The sequence below is a fragment of the Rhopalosiphum maidis genome, chromosome 3 (genome assembly GCF_003676215.2).
Source record: "Rhopalosiphum maidis isolate BTI-1 chromosome 3, ASM367621v3, whole genome shotgun sequence".
NCBI lineage: Eukaryota > Metazoa > Arthropoda > Insecta > Hemiptera > Aphididae > Rhopalosiphum > Rhopalosiphum maidis.
The window spans coordinates 1949302-1964973 of NC_040879.1; the positions used below are offsets into that span (position 1 = coordinate 1949302).

General features: G+C 25.7%; 1 protein-coding gene across 1 annotated transcript; it reads left to right on the forward strand.

Annotated features, from left to right (window-relative positions):
* Positions 1-1777: 1777 nt before the first annotated feature.
* LOC113560003 lies at positions 1778-7588 on the forward strand. Its single transcript, XM_026965790.1, is given in 14 exon segments — positions 1778-2045; positions 3647-3865; positions 3998-4533; positions 5309-5332; positions 5335-5440; positions 5514-5675; positions 5748-5837; positions 5956-6019; positions 6070-6266; positions 6680-6793; positions 6884-7054; positions 7057-7133; positions 7222-7381; positions 7452-7588. Coding segments are annotated over 14 exon segments (2325 nt in total).
* Positions 7589-15672: the final 8084 nt, after the last annotated feature.

A 15672-nucleotide genomic window follows, 5' to 3' on the forward strand; every position in this document is an offset into this window, starting at 1 on the left:
AAAACAGTTGTTATAACCGAAAAATATAATTTATATGCAATAGGACGTACGCAGAAAAAAGTTTCGGGTAATGTTTTTGAAAATCAGTTACTGATAAGTAGAACTTTTTTAATTAATGTACAAAAAAAATTTAAGAAAACTAGGTATACTTAAAATACTTTTTTTAAATACAAACATTGATATAACAAAATTAACATTAAAATTGGATAAGTAAATAAAAAAAAAATAAAAATATTAGTAATTTTAAATTTGATACTTATAACTATAGTCTATAATTAATATTAAAACTAGTTTATTATACAAATATGAGAGACAGTTGCAGATGTATCTTCAATTAAAATTAAATTAGATAATGAATATTTAAAATTGTGTAGATTGTTAATACGAATTAAAAGATAAATTAAATAAAAATAATTTTCAACTTGGCGCCCCTTCCGTGCTGACGCCCAGGTCACCCATAGCTTTCGCCGGACTTGTATACATATAATACTTTTATATTATTGAAGTTACATCACATATATCCACCACTTACGTTACCCAAATTTTTTCATATTTTGAACAACATAATAATTTGCTTAGTATTTGAGTTTTGTTATTTTTATTTATTTTTAATTAAAATATGTGTTATTAGCTATGTATACAATTTTTAATTATTCAAAAAATAAGTATAAATATGTATATAAATTATTAAATACAAATTTATTACATTTCCAGGCTGCATTAGTTAGATATCGAACAAGAAAAGTATTGTTTATGGGTGTTAGAAATAAATTTTGAGCAATTTGTGCCAGAACAAAGAATAAAGATAACCCAAAAGAACATTTATGTTTTAAAAATTGGAAAAGTTCAGATGGGTCATCGACAATGGAATCATCAATTGTTGTAAAAGGGTTTAAGCAAACTGAAGCAACATATGGAATTAGATATCATAGATTAATCGCAGACGGAGATAGTAGTGTGTACAAGAAAATATTAGATACACGTCCTAATAAAAATCTCACGGTCGAAAAAATAGAGTGTAGGAATCACCTATTGAGGAACTTCTGTGAAAAATAAGAGACTTGTGCTCAAAAAAAAAATACTGGAAAACTAGAGCATAGAAAAATATTGCAAAAAAATATTCTGCACTTAAGAAAAGGAATAGTTTCGGCAATCAAATTTAGAAAACAAAATAAACACACAGAAAAAGATCTTCAAAACGACATTTTAAATTCTATAGACCATGTTCTAGGTGAACATAATAAATGTGCAACTTATTTTTGTGATAAGGTCGATCAGGTCGATGATATAAATTTTGTTGAAAAAATCAAAGCTACAAACCCTTTTCTGTATTCCATTATTATGCAACTGTCCGTTATTTGGCTAAACATAATCGGAGCTTACTTCAAAATGTTGATAGTAAGGTTGTCGAATCGTTGAATGTGATTATTGCAAAATTAATAGGTGGTAAAAGAATTAATTTTTTAATGTCAAGATCATATCAAGGCCGTTGTTCCACAGCCACACTTATGAAAAATACAAAACGTCCTTATTATAGTTTACATAAAACTTTACTAAAACGAATTCCAGGTTTAAAAAATCCATCATTAGTTCATGAAAAACGTCGACTGAAGGAACGTATTCGTCAAAATGAATTAAAATCTAATTCTTATAGGAAAAAAATAAAATTTCAAAGTGATAATTTCGATCCGGCATATGGTGTCAAATCTCAAAAACCGGATATGAATGATGAACAGTATAACGAAAAAAAAATAGAATATTAAAATCAATACAGGATATGGCTAATAATCGAGAACAAATAGAAAAAGAAACTATCGAACAAAGTGCATCTAGAAAATGGTTTGAATGTAGAAGGAATATTATAACAGCGTTAAATTTCGGTCGCATAATTTGCTTACGTGAAGATACTGGATGTGAGGGAGTTTTAAAAAGTATACTATATTCTCCTGATCTTAATACAAAATTCATGGAATATGGCTGGGAACATGAACAGACAGCAAGATTAGCATTAGAAAAATTGTTGGATGTTAAAATTTATGAAAGTGGTTTATTCATTGATAAAATACATTACTTTTTAGTGGCGACTCCAGACGGTCTTTAGGAAATGATACATTGGTTGAATTAAAATGTCCTTTTACAGCTGCTGATTTAACACCCGAAGACAGAATTCATCAAAGAAAATTTTATTTATTTAGTTAAGAATAATTTATCAAACATAGATTTTTATCTAATAAGAATAAAAAACTAGAAATCAAGAAAAAAGTTAAAAAAAAATTCCAAATTTGATAAAGCCTAAATTAGGAAAAAAATACCGAAAATAGGATTTTTTAAATTAAGAATATTTTTTATGAATATACACTTTATTTAAAATATATTTTTTTATTAATTTGAACTTTTCATGAAATAATGAATATTTATTTATAAATAAGGTTTTTTATTAATTTAGGTTATTTACTAAATTTAGTATTTCTTATTTAACGTTTTTTCTTGATCTATTTATTCAGTTTTTTTTACAAATATCTTTATTTTTATTATTTAGGCTTTTTATTAAATTTAGAACTTTTTATTTAATTTTTTTCTAGATTTATTCAGTTTTTTATTCTAATTAGATAAAAATCTGTTTCATAAATTATTCTTAGTTGAATAAATAAAAAAAAATGATTCTATTTTAAATAAAACAATTAAAAAGACAAGTTGATGATAAAAAATTTCAAAAGAATAAAGTGTAATAATTTTTCCAAAAAAGAGGTTTGAAGTTTTTAGGATAAAGTGAGGGGCTAACTTCACGCACGTAGGGGGGCTACATGAAGTTGCCCCTCCCAAATTTTCAAACAATTCCCGTAGCTAAAGTTGTCATTACATTGTTAGCAGAACTTTCCAAAATATACCTAACAATGTTTAGATAGACTTGGTGGACTTTGTTTTTAACGTTAGAGCTTTAGACACTTGTGCTTCCAACTAAACTACAACAGCACGACTTTATGTCCACCAAATTACACAATAAAATATGTCGAGCTTGATTTTCTAAAAGTCGTGCTATATACAGATTAAACTTAATATGAATACATTTTTTAATTTATTCATACATCATTATTATTTTAGTTAGTTATTTTAATAAACTTTATTATAATTCATTTTTTATTGATAACTAAAATAATATATAAGTAATACATTCGAGTATTGGCAATTTAAAACCATAAAGCATTGTTAAAAAAGTTTGACTGATAGTAAAAAAAAATGTTTATTTGTATTAAGTCTAATCTTTGTATACAGCACAACTTTTAAAAAACCAAGCTCGACATTTTTTGTTGTTTAAATTTGGCTGACATAAAGTCGTGCTGTTTGAGTATAGTTGAAAGCACAAATGTCTAAAGCTCTAACGTTAAAAATTAAGCTGTTGTTGTCAAACACAATTTTTGTGCATTGCCCACAAATAAAAACTGTATATCTAAATACATCCAAACTAAACATGAGCTTAATGAATATGGTTTTACATACTTAAAAGCAAGAGTACTTCTGAAAGGAATAAATATGACTCAAAATATTATATTTATAATTGAAATTAATTTTTATTTAAATATACTTTTTATTACTAGAAAAAAAAATATATAATATTAATATTTATTTAGTGTTAAATGATACGAAGCTACCGTTCAAAAATGTCGAAAAATTCAAGAAGAACTAGCGTTTCTTAATAATCGAGCAACTATTATAAATTCAGTTAAACCATTAAATGAATCGGTTTTTAATGCAAATAATGTATTAAAAAGTTCATCTATTCCATCTTCTACCTTAACAAAATCAAATGTTTTAGATGAAAACTATATTGTTGACATTCAAAATTATCCAAAACACAAACAAAAAAGTAATATTTTCATTGAAAATCCCACTGTAAATTCATGTGTTGAATCTACCTATGATATTATTAATAATGTTGGAACCAGCTCAAGCACAAATAATTTTGCGAATGATTCTGAAATCTTAAAATTAAATTAAGCAAACTGGGCAATTAAACGTAATGTTCCACAAAATACAGTAAATGATCTTTTATCAATTTTAAAACAACACAAAGGTTTTGTAGAAATTCCAAATGATTGTAGGGCATTATTAAGTTCTAGTTCATCAAAAACAAAAAATATCAGGATTGTTAATCCTGGTAATTATTATCACTTTGGCTTAAAAAAAGGAATTGAAAATACTTTAAAACATGTCAGGATTGAAGGTAACATTAAAATAGTTGTTATATTAGATTCATTAGATCCATTAGATTATATGCACTTAGTGGCATTAGGAGTTATGAGGAAACTTATTCGTTTTTGGTTACATAAAGGTATGTACTGTCCTTTGACAGTACGTTTACCAAGTTGGAAAATCCGAAAAATAAGTACAAATTTAATGTTTCTCAAATCTGCAATAACTTGTGATTTTGTACGAAAACCAAGACCAATTCAAGATGTTGGTCATTGGAAGGCTACCGAGCTTCATCAGTTTTTACTTTATACCGGACCACTTGCTTTGAAAAATGTACTTAATGTAAAGTCTATAATCATTTTATGATTTTGAATATTGCATTGACTATTTTATTAAGTCCAAATATTGATGACAAATTATTGAATTATTCTGATAAACTTTTAATGCATTTTGTTAAAAACTTCGAAGACATTTATGGCTCAAAATATATATCTCATAACGTCCATGGCTTGTTACACATATCTAAAGATTATAATCCTTTTGGTCCTCTTGATTTTTGCTGTTGTTTTCCGTTTGAAAATCATAAGAAAATTTAAAAAAAAATGGTAAGGAAACATCACAAGCCACTTGAGCAAGTGGTTCGGCGGTATGATGATCAAATAAAAAATCTCATAGTGAAATCTACAAATGAACAACTTTATAAAAATATTATTTTTAACTATGAGCATAATAATGGTCTTTTACTGGAAACTACATGTGGTCCTCAATATTTGAAAATAACATTAAATACTAAAATAATTATAAATATACGAAATTCATTTGACATATATGTATTGACTAAGGCTATAGAAGTAGTTAAAATAATTAATATTGCACATTGTATTTAAAGAACCTATAATAGTTGGATATTATTATAAAAATAAAGAATCATTTTATGACTGACCAATTAATTCAGAAAAAATAGATATTTACATTGTGAGCAATTTATCTAATAATTTAAAATGTTGGGAAATAACATAAATAAGATATTCATAAAAAAATTATGTTATTTTCTTATGAAAACCAGCAAGTTACATTTCCAATATTACATTCAGAATGTTAAACCAAATAAAACCAAAAACATGGCTATTGTGTTTGGCCAAAAAAAAAAAAAATAAGAATACAAATAAATTAATTGAATCAAAACAAAAACCAAATAAAATTGACTATAATTATTTCAAAGCAAGATTGTTGACAAAAAATCATATAGGTTATTATGTAGTTTTATTAAAAGTCACAATTACAATAAATGTTAAATTAAACTTTCTATTTTCATGTACTAGCTTCTTATAATGAAGTGAGATGTAAAGCATTAAAAGCGCAAAGCACTTCAGATTTGTTTGCAACAGAATTCAAATTCAAAACTAAAAATAAAAAGAATTATCAATATTCAAAGAAACCTTCAACTAATGAGCCTGAATATAGTTCTGCACCTGAATTTTCTGGTAGGTTTATAATTTTATATTATTAACTATAAGTTCAAAAATAAATGTAATACCTAAGTTTGTATTTCAAAGATTCTAGTGATGGTGTTTTTGACAACAGTGATAAAGATAAATTGTATAGTCCGGGATGTTCAAAAATAATTCAAAATAAGTTTGATTTAAATAAGAAACTTATTTTTAAAATCTAAATTTGATAAAATGATTTAGATATTAATTTTTTTTTTAATTAACCATTATTTTTTTATAATATTATGATTGGTTTTTTTATAATTAATAATAGGCCCAAGTTATAATAATATTAACATTGTTGGTAAAAACAAGGAATTCTCTTCAAATAATAGAAGGTATATACATATTTTTTATTTTAAATAAGTTAATATAATTAATTATTTAGTATTTTATTTTTCATTCATAAGAAAAATATTATTATAGATAAAATGGATATTATAAATAGTCCAAGTGGAAAGTGGAAAGTTCAATCCAATAATATGTCTCCTATATGTAATAATAAAATACTGCAAAATGAATATAAATCTCCTTTGTCTAGGCAATTAAATAATGTCAAAAAATGTTTGTTTCCTAATAATAAAAGTAAAGTAGTTTTTATTTATATTTAAACATAGTAATTAATTTTAGAAAAAATTTAACTTTTCACCAAATCAAATGTAGAAATATTGATGAATACCTATTTGAATTATAGTATGATTTACACCATACAATTGTTTGTGTAAAACCTATTTAAATGCATTTAATTTGTATTATATAATTTTAAGTAGCTACTATTATATTTTTATAAAATATTTTGTCTATATTTTGAACTCTTTAGTTTTAAATACAACTTTTAACACCAATTATAGAGCAATTTGTACATATTTATATTAACATTTTAGATACAAATTATAAATATATTATATAATTTATTAGATATATTATTACAATGATGATTTTATAGAAGAATATAACATTAGTAAAGATTTTACTTTCTATATTTAATTGTATTTTAGATTCTATGGAAGAAGATATTATAGTAAATGATAAACTTTCAATAGATGGATTGGAAGTTGCTGATACTGATTTATGTTTAAATAAAATGTCTCATCTTGCTTATGAATTTAAACGTAAGTCATACTTTGTTATTATTGTGCTATAATTTATAGCATAAAATGCTATTTTTTTTTAGACATTAATATTGTAAATTAATTTAATAGAATGTTATGATTATACAAAAATATCTTTGACAAATATCAAATTTGATATTAAAAATGTAGTACATACAGTAAATGAAATAAAAAGTATGATGGAACATACTGTCAATGTTTTGAACACCCCAGGTTCACTAAGTAATCAAGACAACCACAACAGTTCAAATTTATTTAACACTAAAATATTCCAATTAGTAATGTACAAACTTTTGAAAATGTTGAAACTGAACATGAAAATGCTACTACAGACCAAGTAGTAAGTTTATCAAAAACAATTCAGATTTTTACTCTAAATAACTTATTATTTTTCACATTACACATTAATTATTCTTTCGTATCGATAGGTTAATGAACTATTCAGATTAGTAGGTAGATCTATATTAGACTCAGTATGCCATATGGTGCAAAAATTGCATGATGATACGTGGCTGAAGTATTATTCTTATATTGGACATAAAGAAAAAAACAAATTGTCATCTCTCAGTTCTTGTAAAATTATTTTTGGTAAGAACCGCATATATTTACGATTAATTATACAATGTATATTTTAAATTTTTATGTTTAATTCCTATAGATGCAATTAATCTATGCTCAAAGTTTGAAAAAGTACCAGATATAGAAATCGCATTGTCAATTAGCAAGTGGATGGCACAAGCAAGCAATCGCTTAAAAAAGAAATGTACCAATACAGAAAACAATTGTACACTTTAATATTTTTCCATTTTTTTTTTCATTTAATGCTTTAAACTGAAGTTAAGAGTTATAAAAATTAATGTTTTTATTTTGTTTTGTTCATAAAGATATTTTTTGTGTGCATATTATACATATTATATATAATGTGTTTTATTCTTTTAAAAGATATATTTTTTTTTTTATTTACTAAGTAATTTATACATTTATAAATTATTAGTGTGTGCTATGTGCATAGTAATATTATATAATATAAGTCTATGTATATTATAAACTTATATAAGGTTTTTATTTTATTTTAATTGTAAAGTAATTTATATAAATAAATTTAACTAATAAAAAACTAGTAAACAGTATTAACAATAGTATATTATTTTATATCCATGTTTTTGAAGCACTCATAACTTTTTCTATAATGAAATATTTCTATTAATATAAGTAAAGTTGTATAATTGTATGCATATGTTGTAAAGTATACTATTACACCCATAACTATTAGTGTGTATAATATATTTTTGATGATGAGATTCTAACCCAATAAAATATCAGATGACAAATTATATAGCCAAAATCATTTTTGTAAAAAAGTAACCTATGAGTAACCTAAAAAAGCTACCAATGCAACATAAAAAAAAAACATTTAACAAATATTCATAGACAATCTTTTAAGAATATTGATAAACCTAAATAAAACAATATTTCAAAAAGTTATTGTTGCAATATGTACCGAAACATATCATTTTTAAAAGTTGAAATTAGAAATATTCAAAACTCCAAATTATTTTGGAGCAACTAGAATCAATCCAATCTCATTTAGAAGATCAACCAATAAAAGATACAAATTCTTCAATAAATAAGATGACTAATTATCAGTTTCCGATAGATAATGTAATAGACTTAAATACATTTGAAGATAATTTAATTGGAGACCAAAACTCTAGAACTCATTTGGTAAAATATCAATGTTAGAAATATAACAACTATATAATCAACAGTATGTTTTTTCCAAATTAGAATTATAGATTAAAGAATTTTCATATATTGGAGGAAAGTACACGAAAGTTATGATAAAAAGAATAATGTCAAAAATATTCAGACGATTTACTAAAAAAAAAAAATAGTGGTAAAAAAGGCAAAACTCCATTCTCTTCTTGGCAATTTGTCCAGTAATATTTGGTAAGCCGAAGTTCTTGTGCAAATTTATTTTTCTTTTGTTAATTACTACATAATAGGTAGTATTTATTTGTAATTATAATAAAAAAAATATATATATAATATTCTGTCTATTTTTAAGACACTACTTGAATATAATTTTTATTCCAGGGTAATTTTTATAAAGCACTCTCTTTCACTTTTTTTTCTTTAATAATACAGTTGTTCAAAATCCAATAATTATAATATTTAAATATACTTCAAAATCACTTCAAGTTCATAAAATTTTTCTGTACTACTTAAGGAAGAATGTCCTGTATAGAAACACAAATTTCAGTTTTTATATAAGAACTTTACTTTTCTACTGTAAACTATTTAATGGATAATTTGTCTTAAATTGTTGATGTTTTAGAATCAAAATTTTAAAGAGTAATTTTTGTATGAGTAAACTTTGTGTACCATAGTTCACAAAGTATTATTCTTATATAATAGATCCATGATTTGGAAGATATGATAGATATCTATGTCGATTCGAAAATTGTATTAAATATTATTAATACAATAATATAATATATTAATACCTTTATGTTTTTTAGAAGCAATAAAAAAATAAGTTAAATTTAAAAATGTTCCACAAAATGAAATTGAGGAAACTATCAAATATATTTTGGGTCAAGCTCCATTTAATCTTAAACGACAATTGAACAGTCATCATTTTTTTAGTCTAATATATAATATTTTTATAATATAGAACACTTTAAAATATATTATATACTATTATTTTATAAAATATAATATATTTATTTTTACAAAATTATTATAATGTTTTCATTTTGTAGTATTATCATTTTAACATAAAAATAAACTCTGAATTATGAACTTACTATTTTTTATTATATTATTTAATTGAAATTATTGAAATTATTATATAATGTTGTCATTTTGTAGTATTATCATTTTAATATACGCATGAATTCTGAATTCTGTATTTTTTGTTATATTATTAAAAATGACATTATTTATAATTAATAAAATATTTTTGGTTATAATACTAATTAAAATGTTGTAATTCAACATTTTATTAATATTGGATAAATAAAAATAAAATAAATCAATATTTTATGTTAAAGATTTAATTAACATTCAATATTGGATTATAAATTTTAAATAAACATTTAATTAATGTTAACTTGTCGTATTATGTATATGCTGTTTTGATTTGCGTCTCACATATTCAGTGGAAAACTAGCCATTTGAACATTTTATTAAGAGAATGCCATACCTGCATGTGTTGTCTCTGTCTTACTAACGTACATCATAATAAATTTTCGTTCAACATTTTATGATATTAGCTTTAATATTAGAGTAAATTTACATATTATCAAATTTAAAGGTAAGAATATTATTTAGACAATGACATTTGCTTTTATTGATATTATTATTTTAAAGTGAGTTATAGCTATGTAAAATATTACAACTTTAAAATGATAATATCAATAAAAGCATATGTCATTGTCTAGATAATATTCTTACCTTTAAATTTTATAATAGGTAAATTTACTTTAATATTAAAGCTAACATCATAAAATGTATTCTGCTGAACGAAAATTTGTTATGATGTACGTTAGTAAGACAGAGACAACACATGCGAGTATGGTTTCCTCTTAACGTTTATAAAATAATAAATAAACCATTTTCCAAAGTTTTTTCAAATATTTGAAAAATATTTTTTTGTTACTTGGTATAATATAAGCTTAAAATTAAACATCACAAATTATATATAATAGCTAATATCATCTGCATATATTATATCATTTTATTACCGATTTATCATTATTATTATTTTTTATTATTAGTGGAGTAAAAGTGTGAAATATTTGATTGTATAAAGTATTTATGCAGAAAAATGTAAACAACCACAGTAGAAAAAAATATAAAAAATTAAAAGCAAACTAATAAAATAAAATTATAATGTTTAAAAATAATAAAACAAAATTAAATAATCACATTATTGGTAATGGTAAGATAAAGTAATAGGCAAGTGATAACAATAAATAAAAATATACATGCACAAAAAAAATCAATAACGATATTATACATTTTATAACGATAAAGATTATAATGTATTACCTTGTGTATCCGGGAGTTGTTCTCCTGGTCTTGTATGTGGAAATATATCGGATGCATTGTCAATCGCCTGTACGAGCAAAGTGACAGCAAGTATCAAAAATAAACTAGCCATGGACGCCATCCTGTTGTGGGTCTGAGCTGAGTAATGCAAACCGTAAAATGTACCTAGAAAAAATCCGGAATACAATTAAAAATTAAAGTAATTTGTGACGAACAAAACTGAAAAGTATGGCACGAGAAAAAATAATGTTCGGAAATCGCGGAGTATAAAGAAAAGAAAAGAAAGATGACTGTTGAACGGCGCTCCTGACGACGGCGGCGGCTTCCTCTGCGACGGAGTGGTGGACGGTGGTGGTGGTTCCCACCACCGGTTGCGCGTCGAAGTCCCATTGGAGCCTATTGGAGCACCGGGCGAACGGCAATTCTATAGGCAAACTGCTCTCCGACCTTCCTGCTCATACATCTATCTCTCTCTGCCAGCCCATTAAATCACTTACCCACCCACCCGCCGACCAGCACTGCGAACAGATACAGACATACGGTCAAGCACTCGCACTAACACACATACATCTACACGGCGGTGGCGACGGTGTTAGATCCCCGAAACCGGATGTCTGGCCGACAAATGTCGAATGTGTATCTCTATATTAAATATTACAATATACCTACGGTGCATTTGAAAAGATATTTTTATGAAATATGAATAATTCGAAAAACGGAACGCTTATCTTCTCGACGCGCGACTATATATTGTTCACAGGAATTTTCTAATATATATTATATATTATAATAGGATTGTGTTATATTTTATATTATTATTATATATATTATTTACACCTGAACTATGGGCTAAAATTGCACGACTCCGCGTTATAAATTCATCATTATTATGGTTAATTAACCAAACATTGTAGGTACGCCACTGACACGCGATTATTATATGTATAATATTATATTATAATATCACACCAAAAACACTTCGTTATAACTCCGTGTAAAAAAATTCCTGTAGTGACACTACATTTAGTAGATAATGATTACATTTTTTAAAGACCTGATATAATATTGAAATTAAGTAAAATTCCATTTTTAATATTACCAACATTTATAATATCAATTGTAACATGCACTTGCCCGGTTGCATCAAACTAGTCGTCTAGTCGTTATCGATCGATAAATTATTTTTCCCTGTGTTCAATTTTAATCTAACGAATAATAATGTACTAACAATTAACACTTTTGTATTCTACCTTTTACAATATAAAGATTTATAGACACTGACGACGGCGACAATGATTTTATCTACGATTATATTATAATATTATTTCAACAGGCAATATATTTTTTCAACTAAAGTAACGTGGTGCGCAGTACGGCGTCAGACAGGCGGACAGCTGTATCCCCTGTCAGAAACCATATTATTATTAATTATATAGACGACACACGTGCACTGTAAGACCTTGTCGTTTTCTTTAGGTTTCTCGTTTCTTTATTCTACCCTACCTATACAACGATAAATAAAATAAATTGATCTTTGTAGTTTCTGCGTATAGAACGTATAGACCCCGTCCTCTTTGTGGGTGGTATTTGTACTATGGCTTTTACACGTATAGTATTTTACGTATTATTGTTGCTTTCGATGTTTTATACAGTGCAGTACGAATTGGTGACGATGGGTCGTTTTATAAATGAAACAAACTGTAGGAAATAATATATTGGAGATGGGTCGTTGTCAGCGCGTTACATCGGTAATTTTTCTACAAAGCCGAGAAAATGTATTACTGTCAACCTTCGATTTATTTGTGGGTGTGGGAACGCCTTCTTTAGAGATTATAGATTATAATAATATGGCCACTATCAGAACTTGCGTCTTTCAATAAATTCAGATCGCACCGCATAGGTATTTTATTGAAAATCAAAAAACCTTATAATATATTTAGAATTATTTCTATATAAGGCTATATAGAATAATCGAATTTTTAATTAAAAAAAAATATATACAAATTTCAATGAATTTAAATATATATATACATATTTGTATATTAAAAGTCGTATATATTACATATTATCTATATTACACAAAGATTAAATTGATGTTGGTACAATAATTTTGTATTATTGCTTTGTAGATTTTCGAATTTTTCGTTTGAATTTTAAGATTGTGACGCATGATATAAATGAAAAGTTTTTAGGACCTACAAGGTCTATGAACTCAGAATGTAAATATTTTAAGTCTTTTATTCCTTTTACTGTTAAGGTAGGGGGTAAATGTGTGATTTTTTTCTTATTGTGGTTCACTTCGGGGTTATTTACAACTGCATCTGTGTGATGAATTAAAAATAAGCCCGTACGTTGCTATTGATAAAACTTCACCTTGTAATATTATATTAACTGAGTTGGTATAGTTAGCTATTTTAATGAATAATAATTGAAGGGATTTTGAATGTCGACTTTGTCTATCCTATCTTTTATTATTAATTAAAGCATATAATTATTACGATTGTATGGGATCGTGAGTACAGATTTATAAACGAAGGTGATGGTGATTTATGAAGCACCTGAGTCTGCGTGTCTTTATTAACTTATCGTTGATGATAATTATAGAAATTGTGTAAGTATATATTATTATAATCTTTTACCTGCTTGATGCTCCTTGACTTGAATTGAGTTTAAAAATGATGTTAGTTTTCTCGGAATAACGTTAAGCACAATTTTTTGATACAAGTTAAAGCAATTTTTATAATTCACAACAAGATATTTCAAGATTTTAAATAAGTAAGTCTTAAGTTAATAATCGCATTATGATCTTGGTAGCGAGATAAGACGGTGCGTGTGATGCTTACTGTGTGTGACAGTTTTGGCTAATATGAACAAACTGACTTGAATATTGAAAAGGGGGCTCTACTTATAGTATTGCCCTTTGATACCTTGTTGTTCCAAATAAAATTGTTGTTGTTTATTTTGTATAAATACATCAAAATATGTTTTTGTAAGATAATGGCATTTTTACATGTGTATATATATATATATACATATATAGTTATTATTATTAATGGTTTTGTACATTTTGAATAATATCAGGGTACATGAGTTCAGATATTTATTATGTGGTTTTTTTGGTAATAACATATTTAATAGCATTATGATGATATCGAAACATGAAGCTGTTTGGCGCAATGATGTAGATATCATTACATCTGGGTTTGATGTAATTGTGTTCGCTTCAATTTTATGGATTTTGTGAAATCGATTTTTTATATATGTTGATATTTATGTTTGGAGTTAGGTTCAGTGAAACTTGAGTGATTACTTTTTTCGGTATGTTGTAATCAGCTATCGTTATTTTGACTATTTGAATTATTTGATGAGTGTAAATGGCTCAGGTTGGGATTATTTGTTTAGGTGAGCATACTGTATATTGGTTTTATTGATTTTATTAGTAGTATTTTTATTTTTATAGTTAGATTTTACATTTGGCGATAGTGGCATGTTTGTCTCATAAACAAGGTCGCACACCTATGTGCTGCGCTTACGATAACACGACAACTATACGGTAATTCACACACAGCATATAAATATTTAATTATCATTGTCAATAAATTATTAAATATTTATTAAAGACTATTAAATATTGTTTGAACCGTTACGGTAAGATTTCATAAATATTGAAAATTAATATTTAATGGTAGTTTTTTTAATGTTTAATATGTATTATGTAAATATAATTTAATCAAATATAAATGTATATAAAACATTTACTTAATATTGTATTATTTTTAATATATATACATATATTAATTGGAGGTATTGGTGTGTATGAACATTGAAGAATGAAGAGGGATTCAATATATAATATAATTTAGTGACGCAAATCCCCGGAGTAAATAAAGCACTTTCACCCCCTCCCACCCAAAACGTATGTGTGTATCTATAACTCCTAGTAACTGATAAAGATTATAAACAGTGGGTAAAAAAAGTCTCCGTACACTGTTAAAAGAATTTTTCATTAACATATAATGGTAGTATAAAAGTTGAATAACTTTATATTTTTAGCGAACATTAATTGAGAAACACATTAACATTAGGTTTTTAGAAAAATAAAGTATAAATATTTATTATTTTATTATTAACATATATATTTATCAACAATTTTAAGAAAACAACAGCAAAAAAGTCTCAGTACAAAATAACATAAATATTTTTAACTTAATGAAATATCATAATTATTATCACTTTATCATAATTAATGGTCAGTTGGGCCTCCTTTAGCTTTAATTACTTCGTGCATTCTCTTTCCCATTGACTCAACTAATTTTGTTGTAACAGCAGAGTCAATACTGTTCCATACTTTAAGTATTGCATTTTTTAATTTGTCTTTGTTTCGAGTTTGATAATTTTTTAAGCGTCTTCCTATTTCATCCCATAAATGTTCTATTGGATTCATGTCTGGTGATTGTGGAGGTGTGTTAAGTTGCTTTGGCACTCGGTATAACAACCATTCTTTAACTTTTTTCGCGGTATGTTTTTGGTCGTTATCTTGTTGAAAAATAAACGAATTGCCAATATTTAGTTTTTCAGCACTTGCATGCAGATTATTTCTTAAAATGTTTAAATATATATGTTGATCCATAATACTATCAATAAATACTAAATTACCAACACCAGTAGCACTCATACAGCCCCAAACTAATAAATTACCACCCCCATGTTTTACTGTCGGGCACAAATTTTTGCAATCCATCTGCTTATTAGGTTTTCTCCATACCATAACTCGCCCATCTGAACCAAAAATATTAAATTTGCTTTCATCACTAAATAATACA